Below are 26,710 nucleotides of genomic sequence, written 5' to 3'. Positions count from 1 at the left end.
ATCATAACTACTAATGTGTCACATTGCCATAATACTAAAAATAATGTAACCGGTAACTGAATCATAATCTTATGAAGGGGAGTAGGTATCCCTGGCATGGAATACTGAGAAGTGGCCGGTGCTACTTAAATCCATGGCCTTGACACCGATGTGTTTGTTTTAATGTGTCAAGCCTCAGTTGAACGGTTGAACAGTTAAAACTCACATTACCGAGTTTGTGGCTATAGACAATCATCTGATGTTGAAATCATCCCATTTTTACCAAGCCTGTGGTGGCGGCCAGTGTATTTGGTAGTATTACGTACATCCGAATGTCAACTGTGACTTCTTGGTAATTTGCACGCCAAACAGCAGGTGGGAGGTAGGGCACCCTGAGCCTATGTATAGAAAGCTGGTGGATGGTGTGAGACGTCTGTCTGGCATACGCCCAAGAGGTGGCCTATCACTGGGCTGTAGCAAACAAACATTTTCCACCAGTCAAGGTTTGTTCTACTAGTCAAGGTGCTGTTTTGGGGAGTCCGTGGGAAGGCGGATCGCCATAGCTCAGGGACACCCTTGGACTCCAGCAATTCCATATAAGCGATGTTGAAACCTGAGAGGCACTCCTTCTCAAGCTGTGAAATTTATAACTTCCAACTGTTGAAGCCATTAGCCCGGAGCTTCTCTTCAGTGTTGTGCTTACCAATTATAGGACACTCAGTTCAATACGCTACTTGGATAGTCAACATAGAAAACATGTATTTCGTCCAAAACTGTCTTAACTTTCTTTTTGTATGAGACTGCAGGCTACTCAAGGAGACCAGAAATGGACTAAGCTTAAGAACTCCGTGGTGAATAACAATTGACACAAAAAAGAAGAGGAAGGAACATTGATACGTATTTGAAATGTAACTCCCTCGTTGTTACTGTTTTATTTTATTTTATTTTAATATTATTGTTTTTCATATTTCCCCTTGTTTTTTCTTTACAGCCTTTTAAGACCATTATCATTGAATGTGTTAAAAAGTCAATAAAAACCAAAGTTTAAAAAACGTAACTACATTTTATAAAATTCCATTTCAAGCATCGCCAACTTTTTTGAAAGTGAGAAATACTACAGTGGACTAATCTGGAAGACTTTTTTTTTATTATTATCTTTATAAATCACATTTCAAATGATACCCAGAAAATCACAATGTTTCATCATTGGTGAGACATTTTTTAAAATAGGCTCATGGGCTACTCATGTGAAACCTTTAAGGCTACCACCACACAGTCTTATATTTCATTGCACAGCATACTACACAGCAGTGTTTCTCTTCCGGGACCTTTATACAAAAATGTTCCAAAACTTGGTCAACAAATGTAAGTTACGTACATTCCCACATCCAAAGGAAGAGCACATATTTCTGCTGCAGCTATGTGCTGTTCTGCCACATTTATTTATTTATATATTCTCTGCACATATATACCACCTCTTCACAAAGTTTTCATGGCAATCATTTGTGTATTTTTATTGTAATCCTGTTGACTAACCAAGATTCAAAACATAACCTCTCGTCCTTTCAGACTTGGTCAAGGTAAGCGATTATTTCCTGCAGTGAAGAAAAGCATTTGAGAGCAGCTAATGTATTGTTGTTGTCAACACTACGCCTGAAGTAGATTAAAGGTCCGAATCGTTCTCCTTCCTTTAAGCCAGTTATGAGCAGCTGGGCCCAACTGAGCGGTGTGCATGAGGACAGCTGGTGCCACCGTCACAATGTTACAACATTATTCACACGTACATATTTGTTGATCAAACGTTAGACCTATCATTTTGGTCACGTTGGAGTCGTACGTTATGCAAGCAAACAAAGTTGTGCTTAGAGAGTACATTAATATGGCACAACTTTGGCTCTATGTGCATGCTGGATTTGCCGCACACATTTTTCAGAACGTGGCAAAAGTGCAAAGTTGTAAATAACTGAAATTCTGGAAACCATGTTGTGGAGTGACATTTATGGGGAGGCTTTACATGCAGAATTCATACCCCATCAGTCATGACCATAAAGATAACCTCGACTGGCTTGCTGGAAATAAAGTGTAAATATTTGGGAGCGCCTGAGCAACTCCGAATTGACGAGCCCCACTTTCAATAGGAAAATGCAGGTCGTGGGTGAGAACAGTTTTTCAAACACTGATTCTGAAGGTTGTGCTGGGAGTTATCAGCGGTCTTTAGAATATTGCAGAACATTGTGTTAACTTGAAATAGCTTCATAACATCAAGATATTGACATGGATGTATTTATTGTTATACGTTACTTACAAAGCTGCTATCTATTTTTGCTCCAATTTGTTTACATTCACATCTTTTATTATTTGCCATACATACTGCTGCGAGTTTTCATTGGCTGGTGTTGTAAAGATTCATACATTGTTGAATTTCTTGTCATAGTCTACTATGCTACTACAAAATTGGAAAGTCCTTGTTTTTGAACAAATGAAGGCAAACACACAATAAATCTGAAACAGCAATGAAAAGGGTATTTAAAAAAAATAAATAAATAAAAAATCATCTACATCCACCATTGTGGCGGCACAGTGGGCGACAGGTTGGCACGATGGCCTCACAATACGGAGGTCGTGGGTTCGATTCCGATTCCGGCTCCGGCCTTCCTGTGTGGAGTTCTGCCTGTGCCCGCGTGGCTTTCCTCCTGCTACTCCGGTTTCCTCCCACATTGCAAAAACATTGTCTATGTGTGCTGTGCGATTGGCTGGCAACCAGTTCAGGGTGTACCCCGCCTACTGCCCGAAGACAGCTTGGCTCCAGAATCCAGCACACCAAGCAACCGATGTGAGGAGAAGCAGTATGGATAATGGATGGATGGATCCACCATTGTAAAAATGTTTTCCACTTTATATGTGACAGCCATTCAGCAAGTTAAAAATAATACATTTAATTCAAAATATGACTCATTTTGAGCTAAACTGTATAAATGCTGAATATAAAAGGAATCCTATTTATACTGTAACTTCAGCATTAACCATTCTTTTTTTTAAGGTGGCAATATGTCTTTTGCAAAACTCAAGGGGAACAACATGGCTGTAACCGTTTTTATGAGCTCGACGTGAGCGCAGTTTCATTGGGCAAGTGACTTCACGTGGGTTGGGTTGGACAAGGGCTTCTCATTCGCACGCTGAAGTCACTGGATATTAGGCCCCAAAATAGCCCGACAGAAGCTATATAGCGCTCTTTGCATGGCTTGCACCATCAGCTGACAGTTCTTTCTGCTTGAAAACGTCCAGTGCAACAAGGACAGAATTACAGCGTCTACACAGAAGGAAGACCTCGAAAGCAAAAAAGGAATTAGGACGTGTCTAACTGACGCTGATGATAAACTAACTTTTATCCATCCAAGCAAGTAACGGACGGACCCACGTGGAAGTTAAAAGGATAGAAGACACACAAGAAGGATATACATTTTTTTGGACTGTTTTTTTTTTTTTCCTGGGCTCTCATGTCTTGCTTACTGGGCTGACAGCAGAGAGACAGATTTCTAACCGCTGCAAGAATGAAGTACAACTACCATATTCCAGTGTCATCGTACTCACGGCATTCTCAGTATACACCAACTTACCACACACCTACACATTATGCATCAAGTCACTATACACCGTCGTATATCTCTGCATCCAAGTACACCCCAACCCAGTATAGCGGCACACATTACACCCCGTCATACTACACACCCTCCTACAAATCTGCGTCAACGTACATCCCTTCGCGGTACAGCTCAACGTCACGCACCCAAGCACGAGAAAATCCAGCACCCGTGATACCCGTCATACCTGCCAAGAGAACTGTGCACTTTCCTAATGACATCATCTTCCAGGATGTTGTTAGACGTGAAGAATTGGAGCAAATTGGTCGGTTCGTCAGAACAAGGAAGGTTCGCGTGGATACGCTCTTTCCCTCAGGTGAGTGGCGTAGCTACGTGGGCATTAAAACAGTCATTCGCTGGAGGTGAGCGCGATGCAGTGCGGCGATGGCTTCATTTGGTGTGGTGCATGCAGGTATGGCAGCGATACACGAAGCAGTGCTGACAGGAAACTTGGAGGTGGTGAAGCTGTTGGTCAAGTATGGCGCTGATGTCAATCAGAGGGACGAGGACGGCTGGACACCGCTGCACATGGCCTGCAGTGACGGCTTTCCAAAGATTGCAAGGTAACCAACCTGAACTTAGTTTATTCGGCGGATTTCACAGTTAATTGTGAATTTCAAACAGTGACTCGTGACGAATAAAAAAAATAAACCGTATAATGTAAAAAAAAAAACGTACGATATAATACAATATACGTTGATGTTTGTAAGGCAGCAACTTACCCATGACTTTAGCGAGGATAGGCAAAAAGGGGTGGATGAAAAGGATTTAGTCTTGACTCTTTTACTTGATTCCAGTGATTATCCAGGTTTGATTTTATTTTTTTTTTCTGTAAGCATCCTGTAAAATGTTGCAAGTCTCCTATCTGTGTATTTTCCTTAATAGGATTAAATTTTGCATCAAAGATTAGGACTAAAATATACCCGATTGTCAAGTAAAAATAGGCATAAGTTGTTGCATTGAAATATTTTATTTTATGATATTTTTTATTTTATTTTTTATTTTTTAATTATTTCCCCCAAAAAAACACACATACAAATACATACAACAAAATAGCACATATGATATATACATTGTATAATTGTTAATGAATATTCCCAAAACAGATGAGAAAGTTCGAATGGAATTCTTTCTTCCACTGTCTGAAATTGTAAACGTCATGTGCCACACAGCTATCTCCTTTCGCTGGGAGCCAGCACAGAGGCAGAAAATGAGAGCGGAGAGAAGCCGGCTGACCTCATTGACCCTGACTGCACAGAGTTGTCCAAACTGTTTGAGGCGGGCTGCATGCAATTAGACACTTCTTAGATGCAGTGTGAACGTGAAGAGATAAAAGCTGACAAATTGCTGAGAAAATCAAGTTAATTTTTCAAAGAGATTTTCCTCAGAACTTGCTTGCTGTTGACGATGGGAATTTGACACATTTTTTATATATTAATTGGGTGTTGTAGCTGTTCTCCATTGAATCAATTTTTATTTCTATTTTGGTGTTTCTGTTCTAAAGTCAGAGTGTGACTGACAGTAACTCTTTTTTTTTCCTTGAGTCTTACTAACGTGACATAATGTCTAAAATGTATCACTGAATGGAAATATTACGGGTTATGTGTTGGTATAAGTTCTGCATTATTTCCAGAGTTATCACTCGTGGAATTAATTTAAAACACAAAATTTTAGAAACTTGCACACCATTCAGTTGAGGTTTACTCCTGTCGAATCTTACTGCTGGGCAGAAGGAAGAGCAAAAGCATGATGAATTATGAAAAATCTGAGGAAAATCTTGATGTTCTTCATCTACAGTATTATTGTGCTATTTTCCCTATCATATGCACGTGTTATGTTTTTGTCACAGAGGCTGTGCTGAAGAAAACAATTATTTTTGTACATTTTCATAAATAAAGGCTCTTTTTTATAAATGTCAGAATGATTTTCCAGGGGGGTAAAATCTGTTGCGCGTGTGTGTGTTCAGAATACAATACCTATTACGATTGAGGGAATAACTTTTTACATTAATCTTCATTCAGTACCATGGAGTCATTTTCAGACCCTGTTTTAACCCAACCTTGTGAAAAAAATACCTAGTTTTGAATGTCTGGATTCCTAATAGACAAATATTTATGTCATTGGCAGTGAATGAGTTCTTTATCATGTTGCCAGAATGTATTTTAGTAAATAATACATACACAAAACTATGTGCAATATTGTTTTATTAGTATTAGTATTAATATTAGTGTTATTATCGTTGCACTACTATGTTGTTACCTTTCATGCAAAAGACATAGGTTGGATTCCTGGCCAGTACCTCAATACAAAGGCAATGCTAATTCCCAGGCACCGATTAAAAAATAAAAACGGTAGCTTGTATCAGGAAGGTTATCCAGCGCTCAAAAACTGCAAACATCATGCAATTCACTTTCTGTAGAAACTCTCATGGGACACGATGAAAATCACAACATTAGTAATGTATAGTATCCCCATGTCTTAATGGACAACACTACCAAGGTTAAATTGGTAAAAATATAATCAATATTATAAGCAACTGTAACACTATGTACATTTTCAACATCAACACTGCCCTTAGGAAGAAAAACTGCATTTCGATAATGATCAAATTAGAATGCATTGCACCTAAAATACACATTTAAAACATTCTACCCAAATAAAAGCTGTTTTGTTTTATTTTACCGTAAAGGTCAAATGTAAATATATTGTTCTAAAACGTTAAATACAACTGAACTGGACTTTGTCAGTGATTCTATAACATACCACCAGAAGTATGAGTACCAACCTTTGAGAAACACTGAAAGTACGGTAATTAATCGTGGCATATCAGCATATAAAAAGTTGTTGACAGGATTTGTAAGAGTAATTCAGGTGTAGAAATCAGTGGAAAATAATAAACGTTGCAATATACAAATTGCAAGCAGCGTGGGATCTGTTCCCACTCAATGATGGTGTCTGTGGGTGCCCAGCGACTGGGTGGTGACCAGTTCAGGTTGAAGTCAGCTGGAGCTGGATGAGTAGTGTGGATGATGACATATGACACTTTGAAATCTGATATGGACAATATACAAATTAAGATTACAGACATGTTATCATCCACACCGCTTCATCCTGCGTACAGGGTCACGGGAGTGCAATCCAGCTGACTACAGGCGAAAGGCACACTACACACCGAATTGGTCGCCAGCCAGTCACGGGGCACGACTACAGACATTGCAGTGCAAATAAATTGTACAAAATATGAACAGCAGTGAAGAGAATGACATTTTCTGCAATGCTGTTATCATGCCCATAGTGTTGCTTTATACAGTACAGCGGTGAGTCCAACCTTTATTAGGTCAAGGCACTGATTTTACATTAGAAAATAAATGTCACGGCACATCAAGCAAACTTGTCACAGAAAGTGCACATGGGTCATTTCACAATTGAAGGGTAAATTAGTCAGCAACATTTTATTTTGTGTTCATTTTATTATTTATGTTTTCAAGAAGAACAGAAAATAAACCATCATGTAATTTGATATGTGCAGCTCAACTAACAACAATAGGCTATTGTGATATTTTCTTCATTTATTTTCCCGTGTTTTTGCATAACTTACCTTGAAAATATGTATTAAAAAGTATAACAAAAGAACAGAAGAATATTTGATGTCATTGGATGGTACAGATACAACAAAATTGGGGATTACATATTTATTATAAAGTAAATTATTTTAAGTTAAATAAAGACAATTTCAATTTTAGTATCACAGGAATATTACTGCAAGTAACATGGTCAGTGCAAAAGTTAAGTTTTTCCTCATGCTAGCTGTGTTAAACTTCTGTGCTAAATGGTCAAGAACAAACAAACAATAAAAACTGATAGTAACATGTTTTTTTCTGATATAGGTAAGATTGTGTTGTTGGATTGACATGCTACTGAAATTGAAAACATATATAATATATAAAAAATTAACATGACAAATAGGGTTTACCTAGAAATTAAAGAAAGTACTTTGTAGCTCAATGTACCAGTTATTTATTCTAAATCATGTAGGGTTTTTTTCACAGGTGGTCATGAGATGTTTTTATTAGTTTTATGTTTTTATTTTATTTACTACAGCTACAAGTAAATTTTGTCCAAGGACAACTTTAATTACACATCAACCGCATGTATTGTCTGTATAGATTATTATCACTCCAGCCCGCATGCTGAAATGATGATTTTGTCTGTTGACTCAAAAATTTGTATGACTTATATTATCCTTATATACGATATTTGGTGCGAAATCTACGCCTGTTTAGTTTGGGGGGAGAGAGAAAGAGAAAGAGAGAGAGAGAAAGAGAGAGAGAGAGAGAGAGAGAGAGAGAGAAAGAGAGAGAGAGAGAGATAGCTAGATAGATAGATAGATAGATAGATAGATAGATAGATAGATAGATAGATAGATAGATAGATAGATAGATAGATAGATAGATAGATAGATAGATAGATAGATAGATAGATACGTTTTCCTGTACTGCAATGTTCCGATCAAATCCTGTGAGTGGCAGTATGTAGCATATTGGCGTCATAAAGACAAAAAATGTCAACGAAGAAGAGCATTTCCGTGTTTTTTTTATTTTACCGGAAATTATTGGTTGGCATTGGCAACGTTTTAGCTAAATCTAGCGTCGTGTTCAGCATAAAGAAATCTAAAGAAATTTTTTTAAAAGGTTTGTGTTTGACATTTACTTTGTTTCATAGATACGCACATTTTGTTTACCTTGCGTGATAATTTTACGTAATGCTCCTGTTGATAAACAAGTTGGCGTTGGAAGCTAACGTTACGTCAAGACAATTAACAGCTAACTATGCGCGCTACTGTTAGCTGAATTTATTGTGTCAGCAAATGTGCCGCGGTTGCTGTCCGACTAGAATTACTAAAGGGCGACATACCGTACTAATTCCAACGAATATTTAACAGCCGGACCATCCAGTGAAATACGTTCAATTGCAATTTTAGTTACGATGCCTGATAATAAAACTGAATCACAGGAACAAGGGATGTCCAAACGTAAACAAAGCTCCTTTGTCAGGGATCGTAATTGTTTACTCAATGTTGCTGACGTATGGCGAGCCTTTGCAACAGAGTTAATAACAACCTTTTATATTCAGTGAAACATAATCGTTCCTGTTAAGTGACACCTATGTATCCTGAACAGATAGTAGGTGTTCTTTGTTTTTACCATTGTGTTTTGACGTTTCACACCATGGAGTATTTGCTGAAATTCTCAATGATTTCCATTGCTAGTTGAAGATTTGACCCTGAAACTCCCAAACTCTCCAGAGGTACTCATCATAGAACAGTGAGAAGAGAGCAGCACCGTAAACAGAATGACAAGGTAAATCATGCATTATTACATTATGTATTACTGTAATTTAAAGTAAAAGTCCGATAATAATTATTACAATATGTATTAATGCACCAGTTAATACTCTTCCAATGTACGTGCTTCGGGCATGTTATTTTGCTGATATGGTTGTTTCACCTTCCTCAAGCTCATCTGCTCCCAGGATGGTGAATAGTTACAAGCGGACTACAAGCCCCAGATCACCTACCAACTGTGGGGAGCTCTTCACCCCAGCACATGAGGAAAATGTGCGTTTTATCCATGATAGTAAGTATCATTTCAGACCAAGTGTGATTGTTATTAAATATAATGGACCTTTTACCTTGTATTTACTTGTATTCTGTTATTAATTTCAATTCTAATTTATTTACTTTTAACTTTATTGTTTTTACTTTTATTAGTCAATACTTATTGTAATTATCAAGTAATTAAGGTAGTTATATCTATCTCTGTATCCATCCATCCATTCTTTTTAATACCACTTATCCTTAAATTGAGGTTGCTCTGGAGCCTAACCCAGCTAACTTTGGGCAAGAGGCGGGGTACACCTCGGGCTGGTCGTCAGCCAATTGTAGGAGACAAAGAGACAAACAACCATACACATTTGTGAATAATTTACCAATTTAATTACCACAATACAAACAATTAATTTACAAAGACGCGGATGTTATTTCAAGTAGAAAAGTGTGCTATAATTAACTTTTTCAATCTGGCAAACAGTTTTTTTGTTTCTGCATCTTAACAGTTATTTATAACAAGAATCGTTGTGTTCTTCATGCTAGGGTCAGGAAAACCATGACATACAGCAAGAATTATTTTTCATTTCATTCCAGGTTTCTTCATGAACTGACAGAATGAAATATAGAGCTGTGATGTATCTAAATTATTGTTGATCTTAACGCTGAAAACACTTCTTATATGTAACTAAAGCTAGCGCTAAAAACTGTTGATGAACAATCCGAGCTGTCTTAATTATATTTGTTTTTGGAAAATAAGAGAATGACATAATGATCATCACTAAGATTAAGAGTATAATTACATTCAATGTTTCCGTACTGTCCTGTCCTTAGTTTTATAAATATTACCCCAAATATGTATCCTAAAGTTACCAAGATATACTTTTTTTTTTCACAGCCTGGCAGTTTGTGCTCAGAGAAATCAGATCGGCGCAAAACGCCGAACGTAATGACCGTGGACCACAGGAATATGTTGAGAAGAATCCAAACCCAAACCTACACTGTAAGCATAACTGAAATGAAACGTACATGCCAGTCATCAGTAAGGCATGAATACAAAAAACGTGCTGATATTTTTCCTCTTGGTGATCATCAGCTTTCACGCCAGTGGACCTGACTGACCTCAAGAAACGTAACACACAGGACTCAAAGAAGTCCTAGCCCTCAAGATGGTCCGAGCACTTTTTCCCCACCGATCATCATTGAGAACTTTTCCTCTGACATCCAAAGTCAGCCCTATTTGCCAGTCTGAGGCAGAATGCCTAACAATTTTCTGTGAACGTTGAACCACAGCAAGCCCTCGTCTTTCTTTACACCCTAGAAGTGATGAAGAAGAGTTCTACTTATTATAAAAAAATCTGTCTGAAGGCCAACACAACCCTCCTAATGTATGAAAAACGACTGATAAACCTCCCGCAGATGATGATGTCATCTGATGCCGAGGTACAAACTGTTCCACCGGACACAAAAGACTGCAGTCTTTACTTCTACTACATACATGATCCTGGGGGAGCAAAAATGATAAAGGGCTTTTCTGTTTTATTGTTTATTGTGTAAAAAGGTAGTCAGCTAGCTAGATAAGGTGTAGCATCAATGACATGAGACATCAAGTACACACTTGGTGAGCATATTTTGAAAAAAAAAAAAAGCCAACTGCAATGCCAACATTCTTAAACCAAAATTGTGTTTTCATTAAAACAGGCAACACGTTTTTGAATAAAATACATTTACTGACATTACACCTTCTTGTATTCATCTACCAACAATAGCAACAGGTTGTCTACAAGTACTCTGTAGTGTACTAAATATTCCAGGTCAGAACGCAACTGTATGACTTGTGTAATTTCAAATAGAAATTGACGTTCTCTTTCAGAAACAGCCTGCAAGTGCTGAAAGATGTTGTCACCTAAATGCAAAAGAAATTAATTGATGATGCTGTTTTAAACATCTCAACACAGCATGCCATGCAATGTCCAGATATCATGCAAATATCATCCCCAGGACAACGAAAAGAAAAGCCAAGAATAAAACCACACCTATCTGTATGCTTTGTGAATGATTTAAGGCTATGCCATGGCACTAATGCTGTTTTAGTGTTTTTATGTCCCTGAGGCTGCCAATGATCTTGCAGCAAAAAGTCCAATAATAAAGTCCGATATTTATCATGTTGAAAATTGTCACACATTGTGAATGGCTTAATTTCACCAAGTCTTCTGACCAAAGTCACTACTGTTAACCCTCAGACCTTGTTCAGCTTTACTACCCTTTTAGCTTGTTTGTTGCCATTCATAGCCTTTAATTTTGACTGTTTTGCTTCTTTTACTGCTTAAGGTTTTTAACAAAAATCTTATTTTCATTGGTATGAAATACTTATCTTTTTTTTCATAATGCAGATTGGAAAACAATCTAAAAAAATATTTTACAGTAGTATTCTTAAACAGAACCAGTTTTTACCAATATTATGGTGTAGTTTAACAGTACATATTGCTTTCCTTTCCAGAACCTGATGATGTAATCTGGTAGAAAACACAAAAACGCTCATATTTTGAGTGTGAATCCTATTTTGCACATGTACGAGTCACTGCAGCAAATAACAAGGAATTAAAAATGCCACTTTCATTTGTTTAAATTGGCCATATATGGCCACAATTTGGGCTAAAGCCACAATTTAATGCAACAGGATTGATATATGTAAAGATCTGAAGTTGGATATTGTAAAATAAGACGAATCCCCACCCTTGGAAAGTTTCATTAATTTGCATTAACGCGGATAAAGATAGTTCAAAAAACGAAGCAAGGTCTCCCGAACCTTTTTTTTTTTAAACGTTGACGTTTATAATTGTGTGAAAATGAAGTTCTAATATTTGAAGACGCATTTTAAAAACAAATGAGCACTTGGAGTAATTAGTTTGGCGTCATGAATAGAGCCAATTTATAACAAATAGCTGAAGACTATTTTTAACCTGAGAAGAAAACGGCAAATAAAAGGCAAGAAGAGGCCATTTTGGCTCAAGGCGTACGTCTGTTCTGTTGTACGTAATGACGCAAATTGCGTGATGACGTAATATTAGCCGAACGTTTTTTTTCCAGACCTTTACGTGTGTTGCTGAACCAGTTGGCTTCGTGAAGGCGGGCAAGCAAGACTAGCAAGTTTAGGGCGTGCTTTTATATTTTTTTACAACCATTACTTTGTCAAGTTTAAACTTTTGGGAGACAGCATTATGACCGACAAAATGGATATGTCTTTAGACGACATTATCAAACAGAACAGGCAGCAGAGAGGTGGCGGCCGGGGTGGAAGAGGCCGAGGCCGTGGAGGTTCTGGCGGCGGCCGAGGAGGAGGCGCTGGGCGCCTTGGAATGAGCGGCGGATTTGGAGGCCGAGGCGGAGGATCCGGCCCCATGAGGAACCGTCAAAACACGAATCGCGCTCGTGGCAGACCGACGCCATACAACAGGGTATGAGAATGGGCAGAAAAGGGAAAAACCTCAGGCAAACTTCGGAATGCCTGGGCAGCCAGCTTGCTAATCAACGAATAAAAGTGATTGCTAGCCGCCAAATTTCTCTCGACGGAGAGCTCTTAACACGAGCGGTTGAGCATTGAAGGAAATTGTATGCTTAATGTGTCTGTCCTTTTCCAAACCAACGCTATGTTACATTCCCCTCACAAGAAGAAGCCCCTTTTTTGAAACGTCGAATATGCTAGCCATCTTGGCCCATTAGCTGCAGTTGGATCGTGGAAGGTCTTGGCGTCGCCATTTTGAATCTGCTTCCGCAGATTGTTTTTTTTCCACCCACCGCCAAAATGTTTGCTTTTCATCGAGTGTCTTTATGGCGGTGTGAGGAGAACATCGAGTGAGCATCCTGTATTCATTTTTACGCCCATCATCTCAAACGGAGCAGCGATTTGTGAGCGACCAGGATCTCCTTTGTCCGGGAGTGGCTGACGGTCTCCATTTGAAGACCCATTATTTTCAAGCGGTGTGGTGAATGGATCTGAGGACTTCAACCCCCACTTTGCATAGAGCCCTGATAGTTAAGTAATCACCACTCCTTGTTTGCGTGCGTCTCTGAACGTACCAGACAAAAGACCAAGTCAAAATGGCGTGTTCTCAAAATGGACGCTCGGCTAAATCTACCCATTTAGAAACGCCGTAGCTTGTGCTAGTTTCGTTTCATCCACATTCATCATGGACATTTCCCCCCTACAATAAAAGCCAGTTCCTTTTGGCTTTAATGAACTTTTGATCGGCCAGGAATCAATTTTCATCGCGGGAAGCAAGGCCGTTTCAGCAGGGGACAAAGGAGATGAGGATCTTTTCTGGAGAGCCTGTGGTGGAGGAAGCTGAGAGCCGCAATTGCTGTTAGTCTGGGTGGGCCAGTTGACCAGGGAAAAAAAAAAGAAAAAATGGTTTGCTTGTTTGGATTAATGTGTTTAAAGGAGAGCACCAAACAGACTATGCTAAATAATGCATGCATAAAAAGAAGTACACCCCACATAGACTAGATTTTATTATTTACATCAATCATCCTGTGGGGATTGACATGCATTTAGTAATTCCGGTGGGCAAGGGGATAACAGGCACCCTTTTGGGGGGGGCTGAGCACCCTGGCCATGTTGGAAGTGGAGCCTCTGCTTGCCCCAACACCCAGCCGTGTGGACTCTGTGATTGACAGAGACAAGCGGATTCCTCAAGTCAGCAGGTGCGTTCTCTTTCGTCTGTTGCAGCCCAAACAGCTTCCAGATAAATGGCAACACGACATGTTCGACAACGGCTACAGTGGATTCAACGGCGCAGCAGGCGGCGGCGCTGGTGTGGAAACTGGAGGGAAGCTTCTTGTCTCCAATCTCGACTTTGGTGTTTCTGATGCAGATATTCAGGTGCAATTTCGCATTGTCTTGTCATGGATAAGTGGCTGAGGGGTTGTTGCTCAACGTTTCTTTGTTCCGTAGGAACTTTTTGCTGAGTTTGGCACACTGAAAAAGGCTGCGGTCCATTATGATCGTTCGGGAAGAAGCCTAGGAACTGCGGATGTTCACTTTGAAAGACGGGCAGATGCGCTCAAAGCCATGAAACAGTACAATGGCATCCCGCTGGATGGTAAGTATGATGACCCCCCAAGTGTTATTTCCTTACATCCATGCATGCCCAGTTGACAAGTCTTGATTTTTGTCCTTCCAGGGAGGCCTATGAACATACAGCTTGTCACATCACAGATTGATACACAGAGGCGGCCAATGCAGGGGTAGGGCTTCTTATATAATACAATACAGCTTTATTTATGTAGCGCATACTTATAGACAAACTTTGTCCCAAAGTGTGACACAATTTGTGATGTTCCTGTTTTTTTTCTTTAAAGTATGAACAGAGGCGGTGGAATGAACAGGAACCGCGGGGGTGGCTTTGGTGGTATGCAGAGAGGAGGTCGCATTGGAGGTCGGGGCTCGGGCGGCTTCAGAGGACGGGGTCGAGGTGGCCGAGGGGGAAGTAGCAAGCAGCAGATATCGGCAGAAGAACTTGATGCCCAGTTAGACGCCTACAATGCAAGAGTGAGTCTGCCATTTCTCCCAGTGAATAGTAAAGAATGATGTATATATTTTTTTTATACTGTCTAATGGTTCCTCAAATTCTGTATTCCCAGATGGACACCAGCTAAGAAGTCTTGCTGTTCTCCTTGGTCATCCTTTCCTGTCCTGTACAGAAGGATGCTTGTTACAATAGTACAAATTGTTTTACACATGGTTGTCCAGATGTGATTGGTCATTGCTCCAGCCTCTTAACTGCTCTGATGTGTTTTTTACCTTTTTTTTTCTTTTCTGACAAATTATTTTTGTCTGTAGGTTGAAAGTTTGAATTTCCAAGTCCATTCCTCAAAACTTGTAGTAAAGGAAACTTATAATAAAACCTGCAGTGTATATTAACCAACCACTGTTTCCAGTATGTATTGTTTCCTACATATGCAATGAATACAAGTGTGATATGCCTTTTGTTTCTCTAATTTGGAAAGGATGAGGTTCAAGAATCCAATTATTCATTAAGCACTTATTTTTAAACTAAGGTTTCTTTTCGAATGTTGGTTTTTCATCAGGGTTTGTTAAACATTGCAAAAGCTCGCAGAGATGTTCAAAATATGCTGGCAAGAAAAAATGTTTGTCAAGTAAAACAATGTCTTTGAGAAATCTTTGACAGACCTTGGAGAAACTTATTTTGCCAATTTTATACTACACTTCTGCCACTAGATGTCACTATAGCCAATCCCACTCATCACTTGTCTCAATTTTTGTCAATTGGGTTAGTGAAGGGCTTCCCAGACTCATTTGATGAAGGCCTGCATACATTTGACTGTCCTGCGCTTGAAAATAAATTGTGAAGTTTATCTGTGTGATTTTTGGTTGTATCATAAGGACCATGTGATGATATATATTTCTGACGACTTGATTGAAGAAGGAAGTTGTCAAGAGTTCTCCTTGGCCGAGTTAATGCGTTTCATGACTCTAAAACAAATACAGATTCAGTTTGTGGTTTTCAGTTCGGTGGCAAGTTCTTCCTCATTCGAAGCGTGAGAATAGAGTTGTAAAAAGTTCTTCCTTATCCTGTCGCATAAACCGCTTCCGGTTCAAGCCCACACCTGTCAGGTCATGCGTCAAGGTATCCACCATTTTGCGGCAGTCAGCTGTCCTGTTAGTGAGTGCATGCATTGTAAGTGATAGCGTGAAATTCTCTTTCACTGCCGGAGAAAAGTGTTTAGGTATGAGGTCAGTTTAATAATTACAAAACTTTTGGCCCTATTGTAACTCCGTTTAAAGAGGGGTAGTTTGTGCGTGTTTTTAGAAATTCTAGCGCCGATTTATTTTACAAACATTTCTTACAAACTTTTCCCACCTCACCATCAGGAATAGCGGAGAACTGATAATTCCTTTCGGGGACATTTGCTGCTACATTTGCAGAAGGTTTCACTCGTCACCCAGAACCAGGACATGAATATGAGCGTGTGTTCTCTTTCAACAGGTCTGTCCATACATGTTCTCGTTGAGCACATTAAGCGCACAGCAGCATTGGATTGACAACCACAATTTCAGGCTCATGACAGTTTTTCCCACAAACTGAGATACCATCACATTGTTAAAAGAACACAAACATTTAAATTGGCAATACACGTGAGGAGCTATGTATGTATGTTTTAAATGGTTGAATAACGCAATAACTGTGACAGTTTGAGCACTTGATGTCATGCATCTATAAATATATACTATAATTAAGGGTAAGCAAGTAAAAACATGTTTTTTTATTTGATAAAACATTTTCTCTAATGTAAAATAACTTGTATGTGAATATTTTTTTCCAAATTCCTCTCTGTGGTTGTTATGTGTGTGAGCATTGACGATAATTAATAGTTTAATACAATGATTCTTGACAATCATGTGAATTCTTCAGAAAATAATTTCTGTCACACCGACTGTTTCTCCAAGAATGATTTGGAGTAAGTGTTGCCTAGTGCCAGCCTAAAAACAGGGACGGCCTCAGGATTTTTTTTCCCTCTCTCAGGGGTAAAGAGAGACTTGACTGATACATACTGAAAATGTAATTTATAATAATAAAAAAAGATATAATAATAATAAATAAAATGCTAGACCATCTTAAATGGGCCTCCACAGATGACATCATTTCACGTATTCAAAATGTCTTAAACACACGAAAGTATTGTGAATTTTTCGGTTCTCATTGATAATTAAGCAAACCAAGATAAGCATCCAGGGAATGACACAGGACCCATTTTCTGTCCAGCCCTGATTATTATTAAAAGAGGTAAAACTACTTTGTGTTCAAGTTCCTGTTGTGCAAAGCTATCAAAGCATGTTATACATAATGGACATATGACATGAAGTACATTTCAGAATCTGCTTTTTTACTTGTCCCCCCCCCCAAAAAATAAAAAATCTGGATACAAGAGAAAAATATGCCATGAGCCGAGTGAGCTTTCGGGCATCTTCTTGTTGACCGAGAAGCGTCGTTTTACGCTTTTATTTTTATGGGATTTACCGGATGTCGTTTTGCCTGTTGCGGGGTTTCTTTTTCTTTCTTTTTTTTTCTCCCTGACTGTGCCACTTGTCTTGCTCAGTTCACTTGAGCCCGTTTTGGCAGCCTACACAAGAGCCTCTTCAAGCCTCCAGGGGTAAAACGGTAAGACTCAATGAAACCTTCGACAAACTCTTTACGAAGTCGCTCTGTGATTATGAAGCGGTTTTTGGTTGCCTCCGAAAGAAGAATTATGTGCCAACTCAAACACACACCTCGAAATAAGAAGACTTCTTTAGTTGAGCGAAGAGCAACTTCCTCTTACAGGGGCGTTGAAAGCAACATTTCATTTGGCGTTATAGACTTTTTCGTTTTTCGTGCTTTCCATCTTTTCCTCTGTTTTCTAAATGTTCAATTCGTGCTTCTATAGCGTGGCTGCGGGGGGGGGGGGACTAACAACAAAAAAAACATTTGCATTGCATTTCCGGGTGAAAAATCAACTCCAACCAAATGCTATGAGATATCACTTGCTGTCGATTGCTCATATTAATATGATTAATATAGTTGTTCCACGAAAGATTACAAAGTTAACCACTTTTTCTTAAGTCCGATGCGGCCTTACTGGAAGATTCCATGCAACTTCCTGGACCTCAACTTCACCCTCCTCCTCCTCTCGCTAAAATGTATAAATTTCCATGGATGTCTCACTCCGAACTTTAACATTTGAATCGTTTTGCGCTCTTTGAAATCTCTCGTGGGCAGGTGTGCAAACATCACACCTATTTAGATCAAATGTGCTCCAAGTGATTGTGGCTGAGAGGTGATTATTCCAAATCCTCCCTTCTGTTTCTACCTTGCTTCGGTGATTAAGTGTTGCAATGTTCTCGCACAATATATTTTATTTCTAACGCAGGTTTTTGAATGTTTATATTTCCTGTTGGTTCATAAATCATGGAACCTCACCAAAAATGTCAACTTTGGTTTCTTATGACTGGAGGGGACTAAGAAACTTTCAATTTTAAAGCACATTTTCCTTTAGGAAATGATGGGATTTGACTAATTATGTCCTAGATTAAAACCACCAATTAACTATATGCTCTAGTTACAGTATTTATTTAAGTGCAACTCCCAATTGGGATTGTCAGATGATTATCTGACAATATTCAAATTATTCAGCAAACTTTCGTAACCTGTCTCTCATTTAGCACGGATGTCCGCCAACCCTTAGGCTGAATTTGCACAACCGGTCCAAATTGAAATATCCAATTTTGAAACGTGCACATTTTAACTGCCCAATAACTAACATGGCTGTGTTGACAACACATTGACGGAACAGGAAAACAACCCACATGCTCAAATGACCGACTTGCTTCAAAGTAACTTGCTCCCACAAGTGGTTGACGCAGCTGCCAGCGCACTTGCAAATGCTATATTGAACAAAGTCTAATGAATTAAACGCATAATAAGCACATTCATACGCAAGGTGCTACGGCCACCGCTAACATCTTGGCCCTCAACACACAGACTGGCTAACTAATAGCCAGTTCACAGTTAGCTGGCTAACTTGAGCTAACAGCTAACTCTACACTCCGACTAAAAATATTTTATAGCTGCCTGCCAACCTTTACTGAGCTAATGCACATATTTTACAACCAAACAGAAATGTTGCAAAAAGTGCATGCACAGTCAGGTTAGTTATGCACATTCTGCCATCATTGCAGAGCATTGATTGTTTTGCCCGTCACATTTTTTAAAAATAATTTACGGACCAGTCAAGGTTAATTAGATTTATTTATTTTCTAATTTATTTGGGACGGATAGGTTAACCAATTCATTGATTTTTAGGCATTTGGTAAATGATATGAAATTGATTGTTGCTCTCGTAATGAAGGAATTAATTGCAGTCCATGGCTCTGTTTATTAAAGCACAAATTATGTAGACTAAAAAAATATATATATATATATAAATAAGATGACGATTGCTTTGGGAGGTTGTAAAAACACAAAGAGCCAGCCTGGGCAGGCTCTCCGAGTAAGCGAGGGTGGGGTGGGGGTGGAGTCTCGGTGTGGGTGGTGGATCACTTTGTGGGAGAATTAGTCTGTAACCTTTCAGCTGGGCACCTTGCTATCCTATTCTGTCACAACTTCCTTCCACTGCCTACAGGGATTTCACAGCGACTATTTTTAAAGCCTCTATTTGTTCCTGTACTTCCTGTGATAGTCAGCTTTTGTTTCTTTATGTCTACCAGTTGCATCTATCTGACTTGCACTTGAATCGACGATGGGATTTACGACTCCTGAGCAGTTGACTATTTTCGCGATGGCCGTCTCAGTTGGAAAAAATACAAAATGATGAACTATTTGATCCCCGAGCATTAACTTTGCATTATCATTTAAAACCCGGTCGTACATTGACCCAAACCATTTCCTTCTTCCCTTTTGACTGCATAACCTTTTTTGTCATTGCCTGGACTTCCGCCGCATTGCATCATTTCTGCAGGAGCTCTTTCTGCAGCACTTCCTCATTACTTGACTTGTGTGCCAGTGCTTAACTCACTTCAACTGTTTTTGTCAAAACGTAACAACTCGAAACTTCATCATCTGCGTTATCCCTAAAGAATCTGTCCAGCAATAAAAGTTGTGTTGCCATGTGCACCGATGTCAAGTAAAGGATTCTAAATTGTGCCTTGACTGGCGTGGTTCACCCGCAAAAAGGATATGAATCATCAAGCGCTCGCTAGTGAAAGGTTTGAGTAACTTGAAAAGAAGCAAAAAGGCCCAATAGTGTTGTGACGTGGTGTTTGCATGCTTGGCTTTTCTATCCCCAATTCCTCATTTTTAACATCACCATGTACTGGAACACCAATTTTAAACTGCAAAGGCATTTGGTCGCCATGACTTCCAGATTTATTGATTACATCCAATTTATTAGATATTGGCTGTAGTGCTAAATGTAGATTTAGACAAACCTAAACGGTTGCCATTTGCCATTTAGTCGCGAGGAATCAAAGCAGCCTCAGATGTCTGAAAGGGTAGCGTGAGAGGTGACGTGATGCTGCAGGCCGCTAAATGTCACCTCAAAACGCCTTTAACTATCGCTTGGCCCCGCTATAAATGGTCGGTTTATTGATATCTAGAGCGCTTAGTTAGATAAATCTTTTCAAGATCCGCACCCAATCGTGACAATAACCATGGCATGGCTATTAAAAAAAAACTAACTGAAATCTGTCAGTGTGTAAGTGAAAAACAATTAACTGAGATAACATGGTTTCAAAGGTGTGCGCACCTTCTAATAACTCCTTGATGCGGTCGTGTTTAAAATGAACCAATCACACTGTGATGTTAAACATTACCATGAACTTCACTCCAAAAGTGAAGTGACGCAAATAAAACTGCTACCAAGAGGTCGACGGCAACATCGAGCTGCAGGAATTTATGGCATGTACAGTCTCGAAAGTATTTTTGAGAAAATGTCAAATGGGCCGGCTGAATTGCATACAAGCTTCTGCTAGATGGCAAAAAAAAAGCCAGGAAAGAATATTAGAATTTCGTTCGGGGTTAATCGGAGGCACTTCAAAATAGTAGCTATCGTGTGTGACTCGCATTTAACAAGAGTTTGATATTGTTAACGTGATCGGTCTAAAATAGGTTACTTCCCAGTAATGTCCAGTTTGAGCCCACTTGGACACTCGGTGACTTTATTGTTGTGAGTATCGCCAACTGATTGGTCAGAGGGCGGTGTGTATTGCTTCCCCTTTGCCACTTCCGACATCTGGCAGATGAGATTCTCTGATTTTGTCTCTCTTCAAACGAAGCATGCAAGTTCATTTGGAAGACTTTTGATTCAAAAGCTGAAGTCTCACAAGTTGTCGACCCCAGTTTCATATTGACTTAAACGGAGGCTGTAAGTTGGTAACGATTATTTTACTAATAAAAAAATGTGTTGATTATTTTGTGTATTAATCAATAAACAAAAAATTCAATTCCCATTGCTATTTTAAATTGTCAGCGCAGACGAGAGACAAAATAATTAATTATGATTTGGGCCGTAACATGTCAGAAAACAGGGAAAATATTAATCGTTGTTTTCCATAGTCAAATTTATTTTGATTCAACAAAAACATAATCGGTCCCCTTTCAAGAAGGACTACAGACGTTGGATAAATCTGAAATTCAGAGCATCTGGACACTTTTAAAGTAAAAAAAGTTGTCTAAATGGTTTAATTACAAAAGATAATTAGCAATTCATTTGATAATCGACTGATTGATCGATTGATTGATCGTTGCACTCCTACTCTGTTGTTAAGTAAAGAAATAAACTAAAGAACAAATTATTGAAAAAAAATACTGCCTGTATTTCATAACTTTACTGTTGTAAGCGTTTAGGAAAAAAAGTTATTTTATTATTTATTAGATATTTTTTTTTATTTATTTATTTTTTTTTGGATTAATCGGCCAATTGGCATTTTATTCTGCCTAATATTGGAATCGTCATTTGCCTTAAAAAAAATACAAATAAAAAAAAAAAAAAAATCCCATTGGGTCGGGCCACAAATGAGGGAGAGATCACTTATCTCTGACACTAATAATTCCCATCAAGAGAATCCTCTTTACTCCACTTCCCAATCATGTCGCTCAATGCGTCGTTGGGCATAATCCCATTTAGTGTAATCTCACGCTCTACAGCGGTGTTGCAAATCAAACCTTACTTTTACCTCTCAAGACATCAGGTTATCATGTATCTGGTGTCGACAACATGATCCAGCGTTCGCCTGGAAGATCTCGTGACCTCTGAATTGTGTCGGACGACCAGCGCGACCTGCAACCACTTAGACATAATTGTGCTGTCTGCGCATTGAGTCAACCCGGAAGAATGTGCATCACAATGACTGCCGTGATAAGATTGTGAAAGCTAATCTATTTGCCTTAATTTGTTGATTCATATTTTGGAGCGACATCAGGCCACAAGGTTCATTGTATGTAATGTTAACCACTTGGGCGAATTACAAATATTATTTTTTTTTAAATCCCAAACATGTCTCAGGTTATCTTTTTTTTATCTTTTCCTCCCATGTCCTAGATAAGAAGTGGACTTGGCACCAAGAAGTAAGCAGCCACAATCTTACTTTTGTCTATTTTAACGAAAGGGGCCAAAGGGGCCCCATGAAATCCGTTCAAATATTTTTGTGGGCGCTGCTTAAACAATTTCATGAGAAGCTATTTGAAATTGGAATCATATGGTAAATACTCTCTAAAGCGGCTGCAGGAGGGAGGCAGGAAAGATTTGTAGCTGTCACCATTCTGAATCTTCACTTAAGGGAATGTGTTGGATTCATAGTTAGCTTTTGTCGGCTAGGTAATAATGTAGTAATTGTCACCGTAAGCGCACATTAGAGCAGCGGAGAGGAAGTGCGAGAAACCACCTGATGGTTGCTCCTTACCAAATAATACGGCGGCGCTGTGTTTTCCGGCCTGATTTTCCTGTCTCTTTGTCTCGCTCTACTTCAAAAATAAACAGTCAAGCAGCCATTTATTGGCAGAGAAGTATTACCCCCTTTTTTTTCTTTTTTTTTTTAATTCGAGCAAAGAGGGCCCCGTGAGGAAACACAGGTCCTACTTGGCTTATACGAGACGTGCGGGGCCCACGTTGCGCAACAGTCCTGCACACTTTCCGTTTGCTGTGGTGTAATTTACGACTGTCACCTCAGTGTAAAAACTTGTGGGTGTTTTTTTGGGGGGTGGTGGGCGGGGTTGAGATTATGCAGTCGTTTTTGTTTGATTGCTTTGTCAGCTCACCTACGGTGATGTATCAACAACATTCAGCTGCATTAACTGATTTGGAACTAAAATAAAGTCAACATATCTATCTATAATGGAAAAATGTTGGGGATTCCTCAATGCTTGGAGGTTTCTGGTCTTTCATTGACTTTTAAAAATGCGTATCTTGACACTTGAAGGCCTCTGCAGCAGCCTGACTTGGCTGAATCCTGCGAGATACAGGAAGCAGAGTTCTTCCCTCACGACCGTCACAGACGATGAGGTATTAGAAGGCGGAGCCGCCCTGAAAAAATAAATGGTGTCAATGAGGCAATGGATGCCGCAGTTCAGTTTTAGCTGGAACACATTCATGGATGTCACTTTCGCTCTGTTGTTGCTGAGGGATAGCAGCAAGTAAGTGGGTAAACGGTGCTACTGTGGAGACGGCGAGACAAGAACCAGACTGACGGTGTGTAATGAGAAGCCTGGCGTCCAGCTGCCTCCCTGTTGCTGCAGGTGTTGATAAGTTCTAATGGTTTCTCCGCATAGCAGACTCCTATGCTCTTTTCATCCCGATTTTTATGAGCAAGATTTTCACATCCATTCTGGTTCACGTTAGTTTATCTTCACTGTGAGAAAAGGAAGTGAAACAAACCGAGCTTGCCAACCCATCAAGTGAGTGAACGCAGCAAGCGTGCTTAAGTATTGTATGCGTGTAAACCCTTCGGCGTCTCTGCCATTTAAAATGATTTCAAAACAACAAATAAACAAATGTAATAACCCGTTTGACAAGTTATTAATCACGGCGAGTTGTTGTGTGGCTTCTTCATCCGAGCAGCCTTTTGTTCCACCGCGATTGGTCTCTGCTCTGCTCGCAGTGTCGGTGTGTTTGTTTCTAATGAGCAGTGACTGGTGTGAACGCGCAGCTGGGCGCTGATAGTCCCCCAAGTGTTTGTGTCAGTGAGTGAGAGAAGAAAATAGCAGCTCACAAGGATCACTGTGGCTTGTCGGCCTTAGATACCGTCACACTTAACAGCTGCACCAGCTTCTCATAATCGTTTTCAAATTTAAGGAGATGGCCATTTGTATTGAGTGTCGCGGTCATTTTGTGTGAAAGCAGTGTCTGGTTTGATTAGAGTTTGGCTTGCTCTGAATCAAAGGGCCACTCAGAGTGTCCGCCATTTCCCAATCGCTGACTGTTGATGATTTTTTTTTTTTGCTCCAATTTTTTCAAAGTCAATCGCAAAAATGGAATGCGGCGCAATCTCCCGCAGTCAGTGATTATATTACATCATTCTGTTATATATCCGCCTAACCTTCCGTCTTTTCCTGCCACTTATTTCCTGGGATCAGCACACTATGGCGGAGTCAGAACCCACAGCCGAACAGCTGGCCGCGCTTGCCGCAGCCAACGAGGAGACCAACGCCGCCGTCAACTACAAACCTCCGGCGCAGAAAAGCTTGCAGGAGATCCACGAGCTGGACAAAGATGACGAGAGTCTGCGCAAGTACAAGGAGGCGTTACTGGGCTCCACATGTGCGAGTGGAGGTGAGAGATCTTTGCAGCACACGCAATTGACCCGTCAAAAAAAAGTCAATCATAGCATCTTATTACATTTCAGAACATGCCGTAACCTAAAGTCAAGTTGTAATTTTGAGGAAATATTTGTCTGCAACACTTGTAGGCCGTACATATAAAACAATCCAATATGGCCGATGTGATGTATAAACATGCTGACTCATGACGTATTCTTGTACCTCAGAGAATTGGACTACTCATTTGTAAACCTGTAAGGTATATTTGCGACTTGTCTGTTTTAGATCCAAACGCACCAAACATCCAGGTGACGCGAATGACTCTGGTATGTGACGCTGCACCAAACCCTTTGGTGCTTGACCTGCAAGGTGAGTGTGCGTGTGTGTGAAATGGACCAGCACGTATTCTAAACTGTAATTTATTTTATTTTGTTTTAGTACATACTGAAGCGTTCCAACTGTTTGTCTTTATTGAAGTAGCATTTGTCAGATTTATATTTGGACCCTGCAATCCATCTTTTGCCAACAAATCTGGACAAGCTCCAAATTGTACGTCTGTATAAATATTAACCATCTGCATATACCTGATGGGATGAATAATTATTGCTTTAAAGTATTTTTTTTTTTTTAAAAAGTGTTCTTTGGACCATATAAAATGTTTCACGGAGTAACTCATGCAACTGTTATTTACTCCGCCCAGCAGAAGGCCATCTGGTGGTCAAAATCTGTACTACAACTTTCTCAGGCTGGTCCTGATGATGATGATGATAAACTAGTATAATATAGAAATATATAAATGCTCAGCCACATATTTGAGAAGCCCAGGCTGAAGGTCTAAGTTGGTATGAAATGTTTCTCTTCACGCTCAATTGTCTGTGTCAACCAGGAGATCTGGAGAGCTTCAAGAAGAATCCGTTTGTGTTGAAAGAGGGTGTGGAGTACAAAATAAAGATCAACTTCAAGGTGAGAATGCGGCGCCCTGAGATGGCTGTCCATCCATCCGTTACCCGTTCGGCGCACTGAAATGTCACATGGTTGCAGGTTAACAAGGAGATTGTGTCGGGTTTGAAGTACATTCAGCAGTCATTCAGGAAAGGAGTAAAGGGTGAGCCCACCGAATTGAATACAGTCCAGCTTTATTGTGAGTTCCTGATCGGTTCACCCCTCTTTGTGTCCAGTTGACAAGTCGAACTACATGGTGGGCAGCTACGGGCCCAGACCCAGTCAGGAGTACGAGTTCCTGACCACTATGGAGGAGGCGCCCAAAGGCATGCTTGCCCGCGGCACGTACACCATCAAGTCCAAGTTCACCGATGACGACCAATACGACCATCTGTCCTGGGAATGGAACCTCACCATCAAGAAGGACTGGAAAGACTGACCACCTGCAACGTCATCGTCCTTCGCTTTCTTTCCTCGCTTGCAGTCATTCCATTGCTTCCGATTCATGTCCTCTTCATCCATGGACACCCTCGCACTTACTTTGCGGTTGAATTCGGTTTCCTGTGTTCTATATGTTGTGATGTTCTGTTTAGGAATCAGTCGTCCCATTTTTTTTTTTTTGCATGATTCTTTTTCTGCTCTTCATTCCTTTTGGCAACTTTTTTTTATGTTTTTTTTAATGATCACCATGTCTGCCTTGGGAAACTACAGTAGCATTGCTGTATAGTCACTGTGCATCATTGCTGTACACAGTTCTTGGACACAACCCTACTCAAGCCTTTGAGCAGATTTGTCGTCTTGGTAAATTTGTTGGAATTTAGGTCACCTCATTTTGTCCCCATCAGAAGCATGCAGTGAGTAGATATTTTTGCCCAGCTCATTTTTTTTTGTTCTTGCAGCAACTTGTTAGTTGCCATGTGGCCTTTTAACATGAACCCTCAGGACACAAGTTCAAACCTGCCTTCAGGTTTGAACGCAACCAGGTAAAAGTTCTTGATACACATTTACGCGCAGTTGCGTCATTTTTACACGTTTTCTGATTCATGCATGTCTACAGCAGGATCCTAACATTAAGCGTTCCCTGACTGTGCCACCAGTTTCAAAATGCACACACACTCCCCAAAGTAGTGTCCTAAATTAACCCCTGAGGATGTCATTTCTACCACCGAGCATACGCGGTGCCGAGCGGTCCCATATCCAGTTGTATTTTTCTTACTGTGACCGACCGAGGC

General features: G+C 39.8%; 4 protein-coding genes across 5 annotated transcripts; all 4 read left to right on the top strand.

Annotated features, from left to right (window-relative positions):
• The first annotated feature begins 3,253 nt into the window (after positions 1 to 3,253).
• Positions 3,254 to 5,382, top strand: ppp1r27a (protein phosphatase 1, regulatory subunit 27a). Its single transcript, XM_088317529.1, has 3 exons — positions 3,254 to 3,936; positions 4,033 to 4,183; positions 4,793 to 5,382. The coding sequence occupies exons 1-3, from the start codon at positions 3,531 to 3,533 to the stop codon at positions 4,926 to 4,928; spliced, it is 693 nt and encodes a 230-aa protein (XP_088173655.1). The 5' UTR covers positions 3,254 to 3,530; the 3' UTR covers positions 4,929 to 5,382.
• Positions 5,383 to 8,195: 2,813 nt separating this feature from the next.
• mcrip1 (MAPK regulated corepressor interacting protein 1) lies at positions 8,196 to 11,405 on the top strand. Of its 2 annotated transcripts, none has more exons than XM_088317200.1 (5): positions 8,196 to 8,311; positions 8,890 to 8,980; positions 9,138 to 9,256; positions 10,124 to 10,228; positions 10,322 to 11,405. In XM_088317200.1, exons 2-5 carry the CDS (start codon positions 8,973 to 8,975, stop codon positions 10,384 to 10,386), a joined length of 297 nt encoding a protein of 98 aa, XP_088173326.1. In that variant the 5' UTR covers positions 8,196 to 8,311; positions 8,890 to 8,972; the 3' UTR covers positions 10,387 to 11,405. The 2 variants fall into 2 exon arrangements, with proteins under 2 accessions (XP_088173326.1, XP_088173327.1); XM_088317201.1 differs by lacking the exon at positions 8,196 to 8,311 and adding an exon at positions 8,366 to 8,803.
• Positions 11,406 to 12,274: 869 nt separating this feature from the next.
• alyref (Aly/REF export factor) lies at positions 12,275 to 15,152 on the top strand. The gene is made up of 6 exons (XM_088317668.1): positions 12,275 to 12,683; positions 13,955 to 14,107; positions 14,180 to 14,327; positions 14,409 to 14,472; positions 14,587 to 14,776; positions 14,869 to 15,152. The coding sequence occupies exons 1-6, from the start codon at positions 12,447 to 12,449 to the stop codon at positions 14,881 to 14,883; spliced, it is 807 nt and encodes a 268-aa protein (XP_088173794.1). The 5' UTR covers positions 12,275 to 12,446; the 3' UTR covers positions 14,884 to 15,152.
• A 2,112-nt stretch (positions 15,153 to 17,264) lies between these two features.
• On the top strand, positions 17,265 to 26,481 carry arhgdia (Rho GDP dissociation inhibitor alpha). The gene is made up of 6 exons (XM_088316893.1): positions 17,265 to 17,408; positions 24,354 to 24,549; positions 24,822 to 24,905; positions 25,423 to 25,499; positions 25,578 to 25,641; positions 25,715 to 26,481. Exons 2-6 carry the CDS (start codon positions 24,360 to 24,362, stop codon positions 25,915 to 25,917), a joined length of 618 nt encoding a protein of 205 aa, XP_088173019.1. The 5' UTR covers positions 17,265 to 17,408; positions 24,354 to 24,359; the 3' UTR covers positions 25,918 to 26,481.
• The last annotated feature ends 229 nt before the right edge of the window (positions 26,482 to 26,710 follow it).

The sequence above is a fragment of the Idiotropiscis lumnitzeri genome, chromosome 15, assembly GCF_059441095.1.
Source record: "Idiotropiscis lumnitzeri isolate Australia: NSW breed Sydney's pygmy pipehorse chromosome 15, RoL_Ilum_1.0, whole genome shotgun sequence".
NCBI lineage: Eukaryota > Metazoa > Chordata > Actinopteri > Syngnathiformes > Syngnathidae > Idiotropiscis > Idiotropiscis lumnitzeri.
The sequence above is the reverse complement of the archived record's forward strand: the minus strand, read 5'-3'. Positions and strand labels throughout refer to the sequence as shown.

Coding starts and splice junctions, on each gene's coding strand:
- ppp1r27a (XM_088317529.1), top strand. CDS start 3,531: ATGAAGTACAACTACCATATTCCAGTGTCATCGTACTCACGGCATTCT. Junction 3,937..4,032: donor GGATACGCTCTTTCCCTCAG/GTGAGTGGCGTA, acceptor TGGTGCATGCAG/GTATGGCAGCGATACACGAA. Junction 4,184..4,792: donor GGCTTTCCAAAGATTGCAAG/GTAACCAACCTG, acceptor TGTGCCACACAG/CTATCTCCTTTCGCTGGGAG.
- arhgdia (XM_088316893.1), top strand. CDS start 24,360: ATGGCGGAGTCAGAACCCACAGCCGAACAGCTGGCCGCGCTTGCCGCA. Junction 25,500..25,577: donor AAATAAAGATCAACTTCAAG/GTGAGAATGCGG, acceptor ACATGGTTGCAG/GTTAACAAGGAGATTGTGTC. Junction 25,642..25,714: donor ATTCAGGAAAGGAGTAAAGG/GTGAGCCCACCG, acceptor CTTTGTGTCCAG/TTGACAAGTCGAACTACATG.
- alyref (XM_088317668.1), top strand. CDS start 12,447: ATGACCGACAAAATGGATATGTCTTTAGACGACATTATCAAACAGAAC. Junction 14,108..14,179: donor TTTCTGATGCAGATATTCAG/GTGCAATTTCGC, acceptor TTTGTTCCGTAG/GAACTTTTTGCTGAGTTTGG. Junction 14,473..14,586: donor CAGAGGCGGCCAATGCAGGG/GTAGGGCTTCTT, acceptor TTTTCTTTAAAG/TATGAACAGAGGCGGTGGAA.
- mcrip1 (XM_088317200.1), top strand. Junction 9,257..10,123: donor TGTGCGTTTTATCCATGATA/GTAAGTATCATT, acceptor TTTTTTTCACAG/CCTGGCAGTTTGTGCTCAGA. Junction 10,229..10,321: donor TCCAAACCCAAACCTACACT/GTAAGCATAACT, acceptor GGTGATCATCAG/CTTTCACGCCAGTGGACCTG.